Here is a 20917-nt window from a genome sequence, read left to right as displayed (position 1 = left end):
GCTGAAGGGACAGCTCCGCGGGGCGCGCCGAGCTGCGGGGGCTGCGCGGGGCGGATCCGCGGGCAGCTCCCACCGCGATCACTTCCGTGTCAGCGCTGCCGCCTCCGCGCCGCGGGATCGCGCAGCGGTCGGGGGCTGCGGGGCGGAGCGGGGCCGCCCTCCCCCTCCCCCCACACCCCCAGCACCAGCTGCTGCGGCACGGAGACGGCAGCGGCACCCCCTGCCCCGCCCCGGGAGGAAGGAAGGAAGGGAGGGAAGGAGGCGGGGAGTGCGAGTGTGCGAAGTGGGAGAAACTCCCCCCGGCTCGCTCGGGGGACTGGGGGGAGTGAGGGCTTTTTTTTTGCTTTTTTTTTTTCTCCCCCTCCGAAGCCACGTAGCAGCAGGTGACTGGAGCCCGCCCGGTCCCGGCCGTGGCTGGGTGTGCATGCGGCGCGCTCCCTCCTCCCCTCCCCTCCCGCCCCCCGGCTCATTCTTTATACCGGGGGAGCGTGTGCACTGCGGTCCTTGCTCTGGGAATTGCTGCTGCGCTTCCGATTCGTCAGGGACTTTCCAATCACCTGCCTCTGCCACCCTCTCCTCTGCTCTCTTTGTACTTTATTTTCACGTGCTCTTTACTAACACGGCTATTTCTAAATCCCGCTTGGATTTATTTCGTCCTCTTTCTTTTTCATAATCTTTTTTTTTTTTTTCTTTTTCTGCTGGGGGCGGATGGCGGAGGGGAGCCCGCCGCCTGCATCTCCCTAAGGGCAGCATCCCGGCAGCCAACCCCGCGCCGCCGCAGCCGTCCATTCATTTTTATGGTCACGGGCAGCCTATCCCGGTAGCAGAAGGTGCAGAGAAGTGGGGTAGCAGAGAGCGAGCGAGGGAGAGACCCGCGCGGCAAGAATGGCCGAGAGAAAGAGGAACTGGAATAAAGAAGACGACCTGCCCGTGTATCTGGCCCGGCCGGGGACCACGGCGCAGACACCGCGGCAGAAATACGGGGGGATGTTCGCCTCGGTGGAGGGGGCCTACGAGAACAAAACCATCGACTTCGACGCCTACAGCGTGGGGAAGAAGGGATCGCGCACCCCGCGGAGCGGCAGCCGGCACGATATGCTGGACGGGGGGGACAACTACAGCGAGACCGCCAGCGACATCAGCGAGGTGTCGGGCTCCGTCATCAGCTCCCCAGGGGAACGGGAGGACAAGACTCCGGGCGTGGAGATCCGCTTCCCGCTGGGGAAGGAGCTGCTGCAGGGTCCCGACAATGGGCAGGTAAGCGGGGACACGGGGGACGGGATATGGAATGTTTTTGGGAGGTCGAGGAGGCTCTGCCCTCCCATCCTGGCACGGGGATGCTGTGGGAACGGCCCGCCCGGCCTGGGTACTGTCTCACTCGTGAGCTTCCTGGGGGTGTTTTGCGGGGGGACGCGACAGAAATCGTTTTTCCTTTGTAAGTGATGGCGATGAGTTTTTTCCTTCGTGCCGGTAGAATGCCGGCCGGGCGGGGGCGGAGCCGCAAGGTCGCCCCTGTCGCCCCCCCTCCCTCCCCCCTCCTCGCCCGGGACGGAGCGACCTGGCCCCGCCACGCGTGGGATTGCTTCCTCCGGAGCCTCCGATGCCCTCACTGTGCCCCGGGTGGGGTGGCGAGGGGGGCGGCAGCTGTGGGCAGGATGGAGAGGGCTCACCACCTGGGTTCGTTTTGTAGACTTAAGGAAAAAGTGAGGCCAGGGCGGGGAGCTGCGCCTCCATCTATTCAGATCGTAGCAACTGAGCCGGAGGCAGAGCCAGGCCGGCTCCGGGGCTGTCATTGATTTCCCTTTAGGAAGAACCGCGGCCTTCAGCCGTGTCTCCGCACCGCCGCTTGGCACCGCTCACGGCCACCCGCCTGCGGCCGGGCTGGGAGCTCCGCTCCTCGCGTGAATAGGGGTCCGATCTACCCGGTGCTCGGCAGCCCGGAGGGGACACGGCTCCGCGCCCACCCCGCGCACTGCGGCGACCTTGGTGTCTGTGCAGAGCTGCACTGCGGTGTTTCCCACCCCACCCGCACCCCTGTGTCGGAGCAGCGGGGAGGGCGCACTCTGACCATCCCCCATCGCTTGGGACACCCGCGATGCCTCGGAGCACATCGCGTGTTGCTCTGGCAGGTCCCCAAAGTTCTAAGGCTGTGGGGGCGAGGATAAGCTGGCAGCACAGCGGACCCTGTGTAGTCTCTAGAGCGCTGAGCAGGGATGATCTGGAGAGGGGATGCGTAGGGGAAGCGACCTGGCTGGGAGATGCCACGTGCCTGTGTGCGTGTCGCAGCGCCGTGTGCGCAGTGTCCTCCCCTCGTTTGCACGGCGGGGATTAACTCGGAGGCAGCTCCGCGGTGCCTTTCACCCTCCCCGGATCCCACCCCGCACTCCCGACGCACGGGAGCCCCGCTGTGTCCGCAGCCCGCGATAGGGCGGCGGCGGGGCCGGGGCCGTGGGCGGTGTTTGCCAGCGCCGGTGTGGGAGGGAGTGGCTGGGTTGATGGGCAGGGAAAGGGGGGCCGAGGAAGGGGGATGTAGGGGTGGGGGACAGGAGGGAAGGAACCGCTTCCTGGGTTGAGCCGAGCGAATCCCGCTCCGACCTGCAGCCGGGAGGGCGCTGCTGCCGCCGGGAGAGGCAGCGCCCGCCAACCCCCCCGGGAGCCGCGTCCCTGTTTTATTGCAGCTGGAAAAAAAGGTGCCGGCTCCGCCTGGCGCTCCCCTTCCTCCGGGCGAGGAAACTTTGCCTCCATTACACAGCTCCGCCGGGTCCCCCCGCCCCGCCCCAGCATCCGAATTATCCTTATTCCCGTTATCCCCACCGTTATTTTTCTCTCGCTGTTTGGGGCGCGTTCCGGGCGGGAGCCGACATGTCGTACCAGGGCAAGAAGAGCATCCCCCACATCACGGTAAGCGCAGCCCGGCGGTGTACCAGCGCCTTTGTTAGCGGGCAGGGAACGGCGCTCAGCGGCCGCGCAGAGTCCGCGGGGGGCGGCGGGGAGCGGGGCTCGGGGGTTGCCGGCTGCGGGGCCACTGCCTCCTTCCACAGCTCTGCGCTGGGTTCGTTTTCGTTTCATTCATTTGATTTCGTTACTATACCGCATCCGTCTGGTTTGATGGCGGGCGATTTCGCTATTATTTTTTCCCCGTACCTCGCCTTATAGCTCGGGCCCGACGGCGGTGGTTTGGGGTCGGGGGGCCGCCGGGCTCGGCAGAACAAAAGAGGGAGGGGACGCTGCAGCACGACGTGCCCCTGGCAGCGGGCAGGGGCGGGGGCCGGGCTGGGCCGGGGGTGCGGAGGGGCGGGGGGTAGGGGGGAGCGTGGAAAATGAGAGCGCCATGATGCCAGCGCCCACACCTCCGCGCTGGGAATGCATCAGGCGTGTCGAGATCAGGAGTCAAAGGGTTAATCGTCACCATCCTCCTCCTATGTGCATCCAGCGGGACCACAATGGAAGAGCTCTTTCCACGGCAGAAAGAAAGGATCTGGGTCCTTTATTCAGTATATTGTTCCCCATAGACCTATAAAGGCGAGGCGGAGCTGGCGGGGAGGGGGCTTCTGTAGGCGATCTCTCCCTAGTGGGGCCATGCAGAGATGATGTGGGGTCTATCCCTGAGCTGGGCCCTGCTTTGCTCTCAGGAGTCGGGGTGGGGGTGATGGAGAAGGGGTTGGGGCGCTGAGTGAGAGCTTCTGGAGCTGGGGATTGGGCTGTGGGTGGGTGTGGTGGCTACAGAGCCAACGCTGCTGTTCAGGACTGGGGGGGGGGATGGCTTTCAGGAGGGCTTCTTGCTTTGGGAGAAGGCAAAATGTACTCTGAAGGCATCGCTTGAACCAATGTGATGTGGCTGTGAGCACCTGAGCACCTTTATCTCTTGTAATTGGAAAAAAAATCCTTTAGCTCAAATATTTGGACACGAAGGGAACAGCCCTTTTCTGAAAGCAGGGCTGAGTGATACCAATGGGTGTAACAGCTGCAGTTCTCCCCTACCAATGGACACCAGTCAGGATGAGAGCATGGCTGCTGTGTGGGCTCAATGGGGGACAGCTCCTCGTGCTTCAGTTCTGAGAATAGGTGTGACCCATGCTGGCTGCCCAACTGCTGCTTCCCTTGCACTGGGAGCCCCCCATGCCTGCTGGGTGGGTGCTGGCTGCTCTGTGTGGGGCTTAGCCCTGGTGTGCAGCAGGTGCCCACCTGTGGCTGCTTGAGGTGCTCTCCAGTTCAGAGTAGAAGACTGCAGAGGAATTACAAGTGCTTGCGTGGGATCAACAGTTCATCCAATGAACTGTTCCTTCACTTCCTCAAATTTCTTTCTATGTGAGGGGAGTACTGGGAAAAATGAAAGCCCAAAGCCCTTTCCCTTTGAAATGGGATGTGTGGAAGCTTCTACAAATGAATATTCATTAATGCTAGTGTTGAGTTTTATGACCAAATCAAAAGCATAAATTAACATCAGGGAAATTGGCAAGTATTGGGCTTCAACTGCCTTTATTTATTTCCATCTTTTGCACTTCTAGGCCAATCTCCTCTCCAGCATAAGCAAATCAGCACTCTCAGTTACACCTCACACACACCTCCTGCCCCTGAAGCATCCACCAGCTCTAACTGTGCATATCCCCATTCCATATTCCTCATCCTGCACTGAGGAAATGCACTGCAGGTTCAAACCTTCTGGGCTCTGAGGAAATGTGACAGCATTGTAAAGTTATGCAACAACAACAGCAATATTGAAATCATGCAAAAAATGTCTTTTGTTACTGTGCTTAATTCCTGTGGCAAATCTGTATGGGGATGGGAGCCGTCCCATAGCATCCCACACCAGCCCCATGCCCACCCTGCAGTCAGGATTTGGCAAGACCACTCTGGGAGTTTGCTGAGGGTCAAGTCTGCAGCACTGGAAATCTTCATGCAGGAGGAAGAAGGGGATGGTTTCATCACTGTTCAGGGCTCTCCCTCTATATCCCATACAATGCTCTGATGCAGTTGTTGGACTGGAGACACTGTAGCTGCTGTGAGGAGCTCAGTCTTTGAGGCCCCATAGAGGTTCTGGAGTGATGTAAAATAGAGATATGCTGAACTAGTGAGTGCTTTGGTGATGCCCTCAGCAGGGTGCTGAGTTCTAGAGGGTCTCGCTGCCCTGGCTGAGGAGTGTTGGATGAGGAGGGGACAAGGATCTGTAATGCGTGGTGACTATGGATGCATTTGCAGGAGTGCATTTGTCCTTACGTGCAGCACAGTCATCCAGCACAGCCATTGCTGAGGTGTTTTTCTGCATGAAGTGGCAATCTTTTGTGCTTGGGTTGTGCTCTCAGAGCAGATTTTCCAGGGTGCATCCCCCTGCCTCTTGCTGTAACGTCACCATTGTTCTCCTGTGCAGGATGCTGCATGGAATCAATGGGGATTGTGACACTGAAATAGCCATTGCAAATCATTTTGGCTTGTGTGTTTTGTTAGTGTTTCAAGCAAGTTCTCAGCCCAGATGAACTCAGCGTTCTAAGTAAAAAAGCATATGGCTTGTAAGATGTCTGTAGCAGGACTTGTTCCAGTAGCAACTGCAACCATTAAAACAGAATCAGCATGAGCTCAGTGAGGAGGAGGTGTGAAGGCAACTCCACGGAGCAAATGGAGAAGAGCAGTCAACGTAGCCAGTGTATGGGAACACGTGGGAGAAGCAAAGGGTGTCTGAAACCCCTGGGGATGAAGTAGCGTTCCTGGGAGGGGTCTGAGAGTTGGTACTTCCATGGGGGAAGGAGCTGCTGGCCCTGAGCTGATGGACTGTATGATGTGGGGGACAGCTCACAAGCGAGGTTTTGCAAGGGAAGGATCTCACCACACTTAGGAAGGAAAGAGAAGAACTGGTATGAGATGAGAAGAAGTAGCAGATGCAGAAGAGTGAAGAGAGGGTGGAGAAATTCAGAGGAGTGGGCACAGAGATTAATTTTAGTTGTACTCATTTGGATTGATTGACATGGAGAGAGATGAGAAGGAAGTAGGATTCAGTTGAAGACAGCAGAATATTTTGAGTCTTAAGCCCTGGTCTGGATGTGGGTCTGTTCCACATCTCCCCTTTTTTTCCCACCCACTTCTACGTGGAGATACAGATGGATGTGTGACTTGCCAAAAGGGTTTGAAAAGCTGCTGAGTGCTGGGCATTGGGAACATTTCCCACATTGTTATCCTGTTATTGGTGCAAGATTTAGACTGATTTGGGCAGCACTTTTTTTTGTACTGCTTTAAATCACCTGGGTGTGGGATTTCTCTCTGATCCTCTCTTACTCTGTAATATTATATACATCTATTTTCTATCAGTAGCTTTTTAATAGGCTTGGCTACTCTCAGTTTGCCTGTCTGCCATGAACATTTGTGAATTCTTGTTGCCTGTTGTACTGGGCTTGAATTTGGCAGCTCCAGGGATGCTTTTGCTCACTGGTAAAAACCAATCTGAAACCACCATTTCTACGACTTTGTGATGTCTTGTTCTTTCCTTTTTTTTCTCCAGAAGAGTAAACCCTTGTTTCAGTCACTTCCATCTGCTTCAATCACTTCCATCTGCCTTCAATTACATTCACAGTAGGTCTTTTGGTGACCTATCTTTCCATCTCCTTCTCTGGAGGTTAAAATCTTTGGCAGAGGGATAGAAAATGTGAGCTGGGGTGGTGGTTCCTAGAAGTGCCACTGCCAGTTTGTCAGCCAGCATCCTCTGTGCCCATCAGGGCTGTCGGTGTTGGAACTGCCCTGGGGTTTGGGTGTTGGAAGGAGAACAGTTGCTGTCTGGGAAGACAAGTAATGTTGAAAATGGTTGTTGAGGAAGTCACAGTTGCTGAGAGCCACCACTGGCAGTGAGCCACTTCCCTGACATGAGGGTCCTGTTCTCTGCTTCTTCCATTAGAAGTTTATTGGTGCAGTAGAAAGGAGAAGCCTCATTTTCTGTACAATCAGCATAAAGGAGTTCAGCAGCAAAATAATTTGTAGTTTTCTAATCTTTATGCATGTAGAGATGGCAGCCTTGTACCTTGGGATGGATTTGCTTTGGAATTACTTTTCCTTGTCTTTTACTGTGCTTATAATCAGATGAAATTTCAACTTGTAGTACATGTCCAGTTCTTGCTTATGTTCCTGCTGAATTATAAATGTCCCCACTGTTAGCAGTAAAATCTGCACTATGATCTCCTAAGTGTAGTAGTGAGGGCGCAACAAAGATGGTGATCCTAGTCCACCTTGCACAAGGCTCAGAAGAAGCTGTGGAAGGACTGTTGGTGGAGCAGCAGGCACTGTGACCTGCTATGACTTACACATCTGCATGCAAACAACATGCATGTGCACCCACTGCATTGAGCTAGTCAAGATATATTCTCCTGTCTCTCTTGCATCCACATCCTCTGCCAGAGAAGGGCTTCCTTATGGTCTCAGCCAGCTGTCAGCTACTTGTAGTGCCTCTAACTGGTGCCAAGGCTGATATGCCCAGGTAACCTGATGCAGGTTTCTGACTAAAACACAGATAAAGCCGCTCTTTAGTTCAGTGGCACGCGGCAGGAAACTGCTGAATTGTTGTTATTTATACCCAAGTTCAGCCTTGCCCATGTCTGGCTTGCTGGGATTTTGAGATCAGCTCTAATTGACGTAACCAGTGTGTAACCTGAGAGCTGGGTTTTACAACACACAGTGTGATAAGTTTACCCCTGCAGCCCATATTTAGGTGAAACTCCTGCTGATGCCAATGAACATTGCCATCAGTGAGATGTTGTTGTGCTTCTGCTCCAAAAGCAAAGCGAAGATGACATTTACAGTGAAGAAATCCCTGTGGAGTTTGTAGCTGTAGGAGTAGCCCTTTTAGACTGAGTGATTAAGGATGAGAATTGCTAGATGAATAAAAAGCAAGGTCTCCAAAGGGGAAACAAAGGAACATCAGATCTTTTAAATGAATAAAGATGAATGAGTACGTTGGCTACAGACCAAGATACAACATTACTACAATCACCATAATCCTTTCTAAATGAATTTCCATATACTGGAGTACATTTGTTAAGAAAAGGGCCTTAAAAGCAGGATTCTCCTTTAGTAACGTAGCAGATGTGATACCTTAAGGGTATGATATTTACAAGTGATTCCCCAAGTAAATTCAGGGATCACTACAGCTAAAAGTTACTGCCTATGGAGTGCAACCTACACATAAAATTCAAAAGAAAGGGTGGAATCGTACTGATTAAAAGCACATATTCTATAAGCAGAAAGCACTCATGAAATCCCATTTATAGAGCTTTGATCCTTATGAAGGGATTTTAAGCAATCATTCCTTGTGGGAAGGATATCTTTCTTCCTTTGGCATTAAGTTAAAAATGTTCCTTATTTGTAAGTATTTGCAAAACCCAAGGTAACTGAACCATATTGTATTGCAGTGGTTTCCCAGTCTAACTGGCTCTGAACATAGGTAGGCAACCAAGGATATCTAAAAAGGAAATATAATGTAAATCTCTCATTTACTATGGAAAATAAGAAATGCACAGAAGCACGGAAGGGCTCTCCCTCCATGGTCTGCCAGTGAGAGTTTTGCTTTTAGGGTACTGCTCCCTTACAAATATTCATAGCCAAGGAGAACACAAGCATCATCCTGGCTTTTGAACTTTAAAATAGGGATGCTGTGTCTTTTTTTTTTTTTTTGCTCCCAGTGGTCCTTTTAAAGACTTAGTAATAATGGATTCTATCTTTCAAATGCTGAAAAGTAAAGATGAATGCCCTGGTTGTGTGTGAGATAACATAGCCCACTGCCTTCTTATGTCTGTTATGTTATGTTGTCTGTCTTTTAAACCACATACTTATGGGCAGAGAACTGAAAATACAGGTGAATTCAGAATTGTTCTTTAACTGCTGTTTAGCATAAAATCATTTGTCATCTTCAGGGCCCTTCACTATTCCGAATTTTAGAGAATACACCCTTTGTTGCTGTGGAGATCTGAGGACAGTGGTATATTCTAGTAAGTCCTTGGAGTTGTGCGAAGGATGAAATCACTGCAGAGTGTTTTCTTCTCCTTTAGGCCTGGAAATACTGGGGCTAAAAGTGTTGCAAAACCTTTGCAGTTGGCAATAGCTGCAGTGCAGCAATCGTGAAACTCTAAATCTAAGCACAAAGCAGTACTCAGAACTATTTGCTGAGTACATCACGGGAATTTCATTGTAGTTAAATTGTAGAGCAAACTGTAAATGATTAAAAAGACATTATTTCTTGATTTAGAGTTGGTTGTGTAATAGATAGACATTCTATTCTTGAAAGAAAAACAAAAATAGAATAGAATATATCAGGATTGCAGTCTGGACAGATGCTGGTATTTGATTAAAACACTACTCCTGAACTCTCTTCGACTCTTTTTGTGTAGTTAGAATACATAATGTCAGATTCTTTCTTGCTTTTTCCTTCCCCAACCTCCATCTTGTACTGTAGGTGTGGTTTTCTCTGAGAGGTGCATGCAAGCGCAGTACAGTGCGTATTGGTACTGCAGAGAGGTGTGTTTTCTACAGCTTGCTGCATTGTGCTATGGCATGCTGCATTAGGATCAAATAATATTTATTTTTTATATCATTTCATGCCAGTTTTATTCCTTCTGTTGCTGCGATTTTCAGATGTTCTAGAAGACTGAGGATGTAAAAAATGTATTTGAATTTTGTTTTATGTAGTTAATTTTAAATATGTGTAGCTCTGAGCGCAGTAGGTAAATGAAAAAAGGGATAGTTTAAATTTCTTTGCAGTTGTTCTTTCAAATCTAACATTTGGATCATTTTGATCTGAAGATAGTGGTAAATGATTTACTAACCCAAGGGATTTGACTTCCCCGGCAGTTGTGCAGGGCAGTGATGCAGAATTCAGGCCCCCCAGTAGCTTCATACACATTGTGTGGGTCACTGCATGTTGGTTCACACCCCTGCTTGGCTCTGCTGGCCCCTTATCATGGGGAACACTTGAAAATATGAACATACTTCAGAAAGAACTGAGCCAAGCTGATTTTAAAAAACCCAAACATCAAACCAGGCGATTTGTACAAACTGTCACCAGCCCACAGATGTTTCGTGTTGCTCGTGCTGTAGTGCAGACAATAGCTGTAACACAGCAAAAGCCTGGTGTCTGGGCTCCTCCTCCCACAGCAAGCGATGCTGAGGCTGTGGCATCTCCTTCTGCTGCCGTGAAAACTGCTGTCATGTGACAGACTGAGCTCAGTGGCTTTGCTGCCAGATGAAGCAGGAGAAGCCAGCCTGCGATCAGTGAAATGTCAGCAATAAAGCAGTGCATGGGGTTTGAAGGCGGAGTGCTGTGAGTGAGAGGAGCCGAGCTGCAAGCAGCTGGAGCATTTGCAAAATGGAGCTGCAAGGATGCACATGGCCCTGCTGCAGCTGTTTCACCCAGCCACAAACCCAGAAGCAAACAGCTTTGCTGCAGCAATAGGTGGAGGAGAAACACCTCAGCTCAATGCCTCTATAAATGCTGAGCAATTGTATGCATTCACAGTGGTGCTTCCCTCCCCTCCCATGTCACTGAGAGCAGGGATTTTTGTCTTGAAGCTTGGCACCCAGTGAATCGCTCCATTTCAGTGTTCATTGTAATTCCCCCTCTTGCTGCACAGCGTTCCTGCTGTCAGGCCCATAAAGGCTTGTACTGTGGTTGCTGGGCTGAGCAATGAGCACGCTGTTGTTTGCATTGTGAGAGCACCCGGAGGTCAGCCCGTGGCTGGGGGCACATCTGAGAACTGGGCAAACAAAACGTCCTGCCGGAGGGGATTTACGGCTGGGAGTGGGGAACGTGGCCCAGCACTAGGTGGTGGAGGCCTGCGTTTGGGGCACTCTTCCCACCCTTCTTTCCCCATGGTGCAGCTTTCCTCTGGCCTGCAGTGCTGTCAGGGAGAAGAGGACTTTGATCACAAGTTTTCTGGGGCATTTGGCACTGTGTAAAGAAAATTGCAAGGTCTGACTTGAGATTTTGGTGCCTGTCAGCACCCTCTGTGTCAGAGTACCTTTCATAGAATCATTAAGGTTGGAAAGGCCACTAACATCATCTAGTCCAGCCATCAACCCATCACTATCATCATTGGCTTGTCCTTCTGACTTGTAGCAATCTGTAGCTCTTCCTACGGATGCACTTACAACTTGAGCAGTTGGGAAAGATTCCAGCAAATCCCTTTTCATCAGGACGTGCTGATTCACTCGGATCAAAATGTATGTTGGGAATATTTTCACATCCGTTGGTCCTGATGAGAGCTGGGCAAGGCTCCACGGACATCTGCATGGTAGCTCATGTCCCCAGTAGCTTGGGAGATCTGGGGAGCAATGGGAAGCATCAGAATCTGTGGAGTTTTGGCAACCTCATCTCCCTTGGCTTCCTGTTCCTGGCTGGGGACATTAGCCACCACCCAGCTCAGGTGCAAGACCTGCTTCCTTTTGCAGCAGCGTTGGAGGGTTTGTTTTTTCTTTTGGGCAGAATGGTGTCAGGAATTTTAACATTGAAAGGCTCTGTGAAGTGTGGTTCTCTTTCTTGGGCAGTTTCTTAGACCCTCTGAAATGCTGAAGAAGGAGTGATTTAGATCTAAATAGTCAATAATCCTTTATAAACTATAAATGAGTCTTCATTTAATGGATGAGTCACATAATTGAGTGCTTTCTTGAGACTGGGTTTGTATCCTTTTATTTTCAGTTCTTCTGATGCCTCCTTTTGACCCATATATTTTTATATAAAATGTATAAAATGTATAAAATCCTTTTTTTGTGTTTATAGTTGTTCTACTGCAGTTGTACTTTGTTTTACTTTAGGTCTATCTTATTTTCCTCGCCTGTTACATTTACTCCTATTTATTATGCATCTTTTTCTGTTTTGAAAGGAAAAAGTATAGAACATCTCTATGAGCGTGCAGATTTTTGACTCATTAGCAGTTGTACATGCAGTGTTTCCAGTAGAATTCCCTGTCCATATCAATGAGCTCTTGCCTCTTTGTGCTAAGACAGTGTTAACGTGTAGGAAGGCAGTTCTCCATGGGTCAGTGGACAGTGTATAAATCATCATGGTGAAGAGGTACTACTGCCAGCACATGGCAAAATAATTTATGACTTTTCAGGCTGCTGATTTGTAAGCACTGTAATTATGAGTGACAGCAGAGAGACTGGGAAGAGAACTTGGAGCCCAGTCTGGCAAGTTCCAGAGTGAGAACTTGCATTTGTCTGCATCTTTTAAGGCAAGGATTCCAACACCCAAGGCAGGTCCCAGGGATGTACTGCAATGCGGATCTGGGCCTTGACCTCCCCCTGCCTGAGAAGAGACTCACATTCTCTGTGTACATCTCCTGTGGTCATGCACTGTATTTAAAATGTCTTTATAAATGATAGGTAGTTCTCCCTTCATGCTTCTCTAGATTCATAGGGAGGGCTACATAGCTTTCAGACCTGCAAAATTTTGAATACAAGCTCAGTGTTCAACATTGGGCCTATATCAGAGAAGTCACTTTGAAGAAAGGTTATTGTTACACCCCTAGTTCTGGCTGAGCATTTTTTATCTGTAAATTTTTAGGAGCTCTCAGTTGTTGTCTTAGTTTCATAGATGAGAAAGCATATTGAATTGTTCAGTTGTTTTCTGAACTGGGAACTTGAGACATGCATGGTTTATGTGTGTGAGTCATCCTGTAATTAAGCCAAGAACTGAGTCAGGAGTGAGGAGCATGAAGCATGGACAAAATATAGATTCTGAGTTATTGTTCGGTGAGCCAAGGAAATAATTTATAATAAATGGCCTGTTTAAATATATGAATGGGGTGAGAAGGTTCTCGCTGCTTCAGAGTTTTTCAGCATTCACAGTCACTTGGCGGAAGTCTTTCAAAAGCATTATGCACTGAAGTTGCAAACTTCTCCAGTTTCTGAGTAGGGTGCTGGTGTTTCCAGCATGACTCCTTCAGAAGGGGAATTAAAACTCTGCTTCTTCTGAATATACTGTGGTATACTGACTCCTGTGTGTGCTTTAAGGATGGGACCACTGTGATATCCCAAAAAGCAGTAATAAGCACTCAGTGAAACTATGGTTTTCTATTCTACCATCTATGTACTCACCCGAGTCTGTGGCATAGATCTGTATATAGGGTGAGTGCTTTGATGTTAATGACTTTGCATATACTATAAGCCTATTTGATATAATCACTATGTTGTTATGTTTATTTACTTGAACAAAACCACATTTCTTCCTCTTCTTCCCTCCCAGAGTGACCGACTACTTATTAAAGGTGGAAGAATTATCAATGATGACCACTCCTTCTATGCGGACCTATACCTGGAAGATGGACTTATAAAGTTGGTTTTTTAAATATTGAACTTTTTTTGCATGCCTGTTAGCATAGCCTAATGTGATTTCTTGCAACTAACATCTTGGTTACTCCTGATACGGAGTCACTGTAGAGGAACGCTAAATAATGAAATTCTGCCATTTAATCTTTTGCTGGTATTAGATAGGTGGAAAATTCTGTAGCTGTAAAGGGAAAATGTTTGATCTTTGAACAGTTCATTTCTAGCTTTGGCCAAAATAGCCAAACGAGGGCAGGCAGGTACAGTCTCTTGAAGCAAGAAGAAAAAATATATGATGAGTATTTTTTGAGTCCATATATAGCTGGAGGATTATTACAACTTCACCTTCACCCCAAATGCAAATGCAGCCATGCTGTACAGGATCGTGTAACACAGAAATACATCCTTGACCTGTTACACAAATCTAAGGTGGGGGGGGTTGGACTTAAGGTATTTTCCACCCTGAGCAATTCTATGATTCTATGATTCTGTTGTGTGTTCTGTTTGTACAGTGGTGTTATATATTGCTCAAATGTCCCTTGCTCAAATTTTCTTGCTTAGAAAGCAAGGTCTTTAGTTTCATGCCATTAGAAAATCCTACTGATTTACTGACTATATACCACGGGAACTGGGAAGGTATTCCTTAGATGAATAAAAAATACACATTACTGAAAGTTCAGTAAGGAATAACAGAGATGTAATGTAACTCTACTGGTCATACTTAGACCGTGGTGATGAGAGTTTGTAGTTTTGATGAATTATGTGTGTGTGTAAGCACTATAATGTAAATCAGGATATCACAATTTTTTCTCAACTACTAAACATTTTCTTTCATAATCTAACAAATTTGGTCTCCAGAGGCCCCAGTTTAATGCACAGAAACATAATTACAGTTATATGGTAAATAATTAATTGCATCCTTGTTTTCAGATTTCCTTTTCTTAACAAGATATCATCAGATTAAAAGTCTGCTTCTTTATATATCTATGCCTATATACATTATTCATGACGTAGGTTATTGCAACTGAAAAAAACTAAACTTATTTTTGATCTCTTGAATTTTAAAATGCCTTCATCTTTGTCAAAGGAGGGGAGCTTGCTGTTGAACAACCTGAGTTGTAACTGGTGTTCTGAGTTTATACGACTTGAGATTTTTCTGTGCTCTGAAAAACTCGGTAGTTAATATGTAAGTGCAGCCTGGTGTGAGTTGGGCTTGGTTCCTATCTGTGTTCTGATGGTAAATTCTGCAGTTTGGAAAGTGCTGTGTTTTCTGGGTTTGACCTTTATTTTCTCCAGCTGAAACTGCCCCCTGTGTCTAGGTATTTAACATAGTTGTTAAGTGTTGCTCAGGGTCCTTTGGAGGTGAATCTTGAACCTCAGTCAGCCACATTTTAATTGATACTCTAACTCTTCAGCTGTAGATCCAGCTGATAATACAGAATTCTTTCCACAAAATGGAATGGACTCTACCTAGAATAGGCAATAGTGATGGCTTTGCCAGGATATGAAGATCAGGGATCATTTTCCTGTTCTGCAGTGGAAACTGATTAGAAAATAGAGGTTGAGTTTCTCTTGCAGATTAATGAAATGAAGTAGGGTCCACTAAGACCTACTGCAGATATCTGCAGATTGTTCTGCAGAGAGGAATGCACATGTAGCGAACACATTGAATACATTTGAAGATTATCTATAGTTTGGAAGATGGTAAAGGCTTTTTCCTACCTATCTGGGCTCAAACTGGCTCACTATGTACAAGGAAGCATGAGATTTTTTTCCAGCTGAAACTCAAGCTGTGCGTGATGAAATGGGATTTGAGAAGCTGCTCTTTGGTATCTAAATAGTAAGTAAGATATTCAGTAATTTAAATTGCTATCAGTACATAAATAATACATTTTGCCTGCATCTTTCCTGTCTTTGTTATCCATGTGAAGAAACGAACCCTGGTCTTGGTGCCAAGCAGTAGGTCACAATGTCTGCTGCTTGCTGTCCTCCACTCCAGCCCTGCCAATGGAAGGTGTGGGTTCACTCCTGGTGTAGGGAACCAACAAGTGTGCAGGATGGGTGACAGGGGACTGGAGCTGGGCGAGCAACAAGCCAAGGTAGAGGGAGCCTGAGATGTCTAAAAGATATTTGGTTGTTAGTGACTGATATAACTTAATTGAGTGCTGAGGGAGTTTTCCAGCTTTCTCAAGTTAAGCTTACAAAGAGTCAAAGTCTGATGTGATACAGCTTTTATTCCTCTAATCAGCTTGCATATGACAGGATGTGCCAGCTTGCTCAATTTAGAACTGTAGAATGCATCAACTTCCCATAGACCAATTTTTCTAGTTTGCTGAGTTGCTGGTGCATCAGAAAAGTGGCTCAATCATTTATATTGTGCCTAGGATAGTTACCTATGCCACTGTATTTTTTCTCTCACAGGTAACTGAAGCCCGTTCTTATTAGCATACATTAACAAGTGAGAAATTCAGGAATCTCATCACATTATCTCTTTATGTTTGAATCAGTAAGAGTAAAAATAACCTTGAATGCCTTCTCTCAGCAGCCTTAATCTTTATGCCAGGCAAGAGATGGGGCAGGATCCTGACAGGTAGTAGAACAGCGTCATCCACAAAGACCATTTGGTCCTGTATCACTTCAGCATGGATGACACCAGTGACTGCCAAATAAGCTGTTGTTGAGTATTAAGCAATGAGTCATCAAAAAACTTCAGTAATCACTTAGCACTCTTTTACTTCGTTTGGATGTGTGTCTTCTTAAATAGGGAACTGGTAGATACTGATTGTGGAAGAGCATGAAAGTGAATTGCTTTTATATTTTTTGGACAGGTTTTCTTTAGCAATATTATGTGGTGTGGTAGCAGTTAAAATTTTGGGAATGGATTCAACTAACAGAAATCAGTGCAGCACATTATTATCCATGGGTCTACCTAACTTTCTCTATGCTCACAATCTGCTTGTGGGCTGGAGTGCCGTATGGTATGCCTTTGCAATTCAAATTTTAACAGCAGAGAATCTTCTTGCACCGTGTTTGTGCCATTTGATGTGCTGGGTTGCTTTTGCATATCACTTCCATGTTTGTCATGGCACCATTAGCATTCCCCACCACTGTAAACAGGTTATGACATGCTCCCAGTGCCATATGTGTTAATGAATATTAGACATCAGATACAGAGCTGTGTGTCTTCAAGCTGTGATATTATCAAGTCTCACAAGCTAAGCACTTTTGGATTTGTTCAGCACTGGGGTGAGGCTGCAGCTCGGGCTGCTCAGGGGTGTTTGCTCACGGAATGGCTGTGCTTCCCTGCAGCAAAACCCCACCGTGCTGGGAGAACCAATCTGCTGGAGGTGGCATTTTTGCATAGGGTATGAAGCAAATTCTTGACCTCTTGGGGCTATTTATTAACTCCGGTGGTTTGGCCAAATTCCAGTTTGAATAATTACCCTTGTTTTTTCACTGATTTTAATTAATGGTTTTATTCATCTTCTGTTCTAACTTGTTGTGATTGGCTGTTAATCGGACACTGTGTTTTGCTCCATAAGTGGGAGTTGCATTTTAATATGGGAGAAACAGATGCAGCAGCTCAGATGTCTGGGGTGTTTGTTTAGCTGTGGGTTAGTGTTATTTTATCCCAGACAAAAGGAAATTAAGGCAGGGACTGACTGTGTATCAGACATATGAGATCAACTAAATGAACTTAAAGTGCGTTATGATTGTCTCTAAGCCCAGACCGATGAAGGGGTAGCAGCGCAGAGACACAGCTCCCACACTTTTCCTCTTTGACAGCACAAAACAGACTATAAAAATGTGATGTGGCTTTAAAATCTAAAGGTCGGTTTACTCAGTTATGTCTGTGAACACTCAAAGTATTTTGATTGTAGGTATCTGGAGTTCACTTGATATCAGCATGGGGGACAGATTAATATTTTTAGTAGTGAAAACAATCCTGTTTTGAAGATCTGCAAGGGGAAAGATAGCAAGAGCATTTGAAATTGTTTCTACTCAGTTGTGTGGAATGTGCCACTAAGCTTTAACTGCAGGAGGGGGATGAAGATTATGTGACATGGCAGGCTAGATTTGTTTGAGTCTCAAGTATGTATTTCTATATCTTAGCATATTTATATTTCCTTTTAAGGATAAATTCACACTGCTTGATTACAAAGTAATTTTAGCTCCTTTCTGCTGTCCATTTTGCCTTTGCCATTTATTTGCAATTCTCTCATACTTGATCTATGTTTTTCTGTGTTCTGATAGAAATTAATTTAAAATACTGGAACTCCTAAGAGAATGTTAACTCTAGATATTTGTAATTGTTTAAAGATAGGATGCTTAAGTCTCATTTTCAGTCATATTAAAAAAAGAAGTTTTTAACTTTGGCACATTATGACTTTTTTATTGGCCACAAGAGCAATGCAAAGCAATTAGAGCATGTGGCCCAGCTGACAAACTCGTGGATGCTTTGTTCTGCCAGTGCTGTGCAGAACAGCCAGAGCAGGTGGTTGTGTTTGTCCCTTTTAGGTCTCAGTTCTTTCTGCCTTTGGTATGGTCCCTAGTTTTCTCTTCCCTGTGCACGCCAGATAAGTTCTTCGCTTTACTGTTTAAGTAAAGTAATATTGCCTTTCCTTGCTGCATAGGCAAATAGGAGAGAATCTGATTGTTCCTGGAGGAGTCAAGACCATAGAGGCTAATGGGCGCATGGTTATCCCTGGGGGAATAGATGTCAACACTTACCTACAAAAGCCCTACCAAGGAATGACTACTGTTGATGACTTCTATCAAGGCACAAAAGCAGCAGTAGCAGGAGGCACCACCATGATCAGTGAGTATTGGCAGAATCACCTCTTCCCATCCCAAGTCAAAGCCCAGGCATTTGTAGGTGGAGACAGCTACAGGAGGCTCTGTATCTGTGATACTGTAATCTGTGATATTCTGACATCTTCTCTGATTAATACTCAAATTTCTGGATGCTGTTTTGGAGATACCAGGGTTTGCCTGAAAGTGAACCTACCCTCAGAAAAAAACAGCAGCACAGGAGTTACTTCTTGGATTTCCCTTTGACAAGCATGAGGAGTAGTATACTTACTTTTGGGATTCTTAAAAAGCAGTGTAGTTACTGCTATAATTATATGACACAGACCATCTGGCAAAGATCTGTTGGTCCTACTTAGTGGCATTTCAGAGACTTTGGAATAACAAGATGCTTATTTATGAACTTGGGTTTGGTGTGAAGAATGGAGGAAGTTCTCAGTAGAGGTGTCCTGGAAGCCTTGGTGGATGGGAGAAGTGTTACTAGTTGTTACACTGTGTACTATAGGGCAGGACAAGATTCATCTTCATCTCTCTCCTACAAGCAGTGTAGAGCTGCCCAATGGCTCCCTGAGTTGGGATGTGGCTACATTTGCTGAGCAGTGTTGCCTATTATCTATGTTCAGAAGCAAATATCAAGAACAAATAAGCTGAAAAAATGTCTGGCAACAAGCAAGAAGTATGCTGCTGTTCATTACTTTTGTTAGAAATTTTTTCAATGTATGTTCTTCAGTTGAAGCTTCCTGTAAAGCATTTTGTTTGCATATGCCATCAATAAGCCCATCTTACTTTGTTTCCATAATGACATGTGATGTAGGTTAGCAAAATGATAACGGTACTTGCGTAAGTTATGTTGTATGACTTGGTGGCATTATCACATGCTGAAAACCTTAAGACAGCCAAGATGTGTAATTCCAGCACGCACAGTCTGCCATGTGGTATGGCCAAGTGTTTGTGCTCTGCAGCCTCTCTGTTCAAACATTTGGCCATATTCCCAATTCTGGCAGTTGAGAAAGCAATCAGCATCTTCACTGATATATTAGTAAGGCAGAGTGAGCCAATTCAGAGGCTAGGAGGCACTGGTTAATAATAATACTTGAAATACATAGAAATGGATGCATGAGATAATAAATAGATCTTCTCTTAGAAAACAGTTAATGGAAAGTTAAATATCTCCTAAACCATGAGATATTCAGGTCTCTTGCTGCGCAGCTGTTGTTGCTGTACCAGGCAACTTGCTGGACTCACCTTTAGCATACACTGTCCACAAAGCCTGTTGTGCCTGAGACAGCAGGATCTGGCTAACATCCTGAAGTTACTTCAGGGCACAGAAACTTCCCTGAAGGCTTCTGTTTTGGCTGAGATGGGAGAAGGCTAATTACAAGGACAGGAAATCCAAATAGTGTGTAGTCTGAGTAAGAGACACTAATTCTCTTTTTCAGTTGACCACGTGCTTCCAGAGCCTGGATCAAGTTTACTGACATCCTTTGAGAAGTGGCACGAGGCAGCTGACACCAAATCTTGTTGCGATTACTCTCTCCACGTGGACATCACTAGCTGGTATGATGGGATTCGAGAAGAGCTGGAAGTACTGGTGCAAGACAAAGGTTAGTGAGTGAAAATAAGCACCATTTTTGTGTTTTTTAAATGTCGTATGGAGGTCAGATTTGGTAGTAGTTTAAAGAATACATGATGCAGAAAAGAAATGCACAGGTGCTGGGTATGCTTCCCAAAGTTGTACATTACTTTGAACTTTTGTATTTTCTTGCTGCTTTGTAAGTGGACTTCAAGGCTTGTGCATTAGAGCCCATTTGACCACCTCAAATTAAGCCCAAATATGAAGGGCCATCTCATCATGTATCTGAGAAAGTCTCATCACAGGCTGTTGCAAGTTTCTCAGCAGTTTCTTAAGATAATTTGCTTGTCAGAAAATTATTATAGAAAATGCCTATATTTTTTAAATAGGCTCAAGTTATTAGAGAAAAGAGAGCCTAAAGTTAGGTACCTAATAATGGAAAAGTGCCCTGATTTTCACAAGTTCTTGGTCTCCTGTGGCTCTCCCTAAAGTTACTGTGGCTCTCCCTAAAGTTACTAGAAGATGTTTTGTATCAGGACTCTGAAAAACTAGGTCAGTTATTTAGGAGTCTGTTTAAGAACTCAGAGGCTTGATTCAGTTCAATTAACAAGTCTGCTATCATGTGACATACTGTAGGTTACCCTACCTGACCTCCAGCTACCATTCAGGAATAGGACAGATAAAATGTCTAATAAATCCTCTTCCACACCTGTTGCTTCAGCATAAGAGAGGCATATATGGCAGGGCATCTTGGTAGCACCGCATACCTGCATGCCTTCAGAAAACAAATTGTGGTCTAGTTCCTTTCTGACAGCCTGGGTTTTCTGCCCAGAAACATATTTTTTCAAGTATTTTTCATTTGATATATTCTTCCTATATTTATTAGTGGGAATATTTTCTGAAACAGTACTAAATACCATGAAAATCAGAATGACTCTTTTCTTGGAAAGTCTTAAGTAGTACATTAATGCATCATTCTTTAAGAGGTATAGTGTTAGTGATGACTTAGATTTGAAAAATTCTCTTTAGGTCACAATATACTATCAAAGTAGAAACATGAAGCAAAATCCCATATTTTCAGTGAGTAGTTGTTCACTGAGTTACTGTGGAGGAATTTATCTTCTACTGCAGCATGTTAGCAGCACACTTACTGTATAATGGAAAAAAAACCCAGAACATTTCAGTTAGCAAGATGGCACATAATTTAGACAAACTGCTGCTGGTCTTCAGTTGGATATTTTT

General features: G+C 46.1%; 1 protein-coding gene across 2 annotated transcripts in view; it reads left to right on the top strand.

Moving 5' to 3' along the window:
* Nucleotides 1-885: 885 nt before the first annotated feature.
* The window catches only part of CRMP1 (collapsin response mediator protein 1), a gene marked incomplete at both ends in the record, with an annotated part of 41618 nt that continues 21586 nt past the window's right edge, over nucleotides 886-20917 (top strand). The window contains 4 exons of one of the 2 annotated variants that reach the window (XM_079534451.1): nucleotides 886-1257; nucleotides 13214-13302; nucleotides 17928-18112; nucleotides 19542-19706. In XM_079534451.1, the coding sequence (XP_079390577.1) occupies nucleotides 886-1257; nucleotides 13214-13302; nucleotides 17928-18112; nucleotides 19542-19706 (811 nt within the window). Of the gene's footprint in view, nucleotides 1258-2862; nucleotides 2902-13213; nucleotides 13303-17927; nucleotides 18113-19541; nucleotides 19707-20917 lie in introns of those variants that run through there. The other variant, XM_079534452.1, reaches the window with a different exon arrangement.

The sequence above is a fragment of the Tetrao urogallus genome, assembly GCF_951394365.1.
Source record: "Tetrao urogallus genome assembly, chromosome: 4".
In the NCBI taxonomy this organism is placed as follows: domain Eukaryota; kingdom Metazoa; phylum Chordata; class Aves; order Galliformes; family Phasianidae; genus Tetrao; species Tetrao urogallus.
The sequence above is the reverse complement of the archived record's forward strand: the minus strand, read 5'-3'. Positions and strand labels throughout refer to the sequence as shown.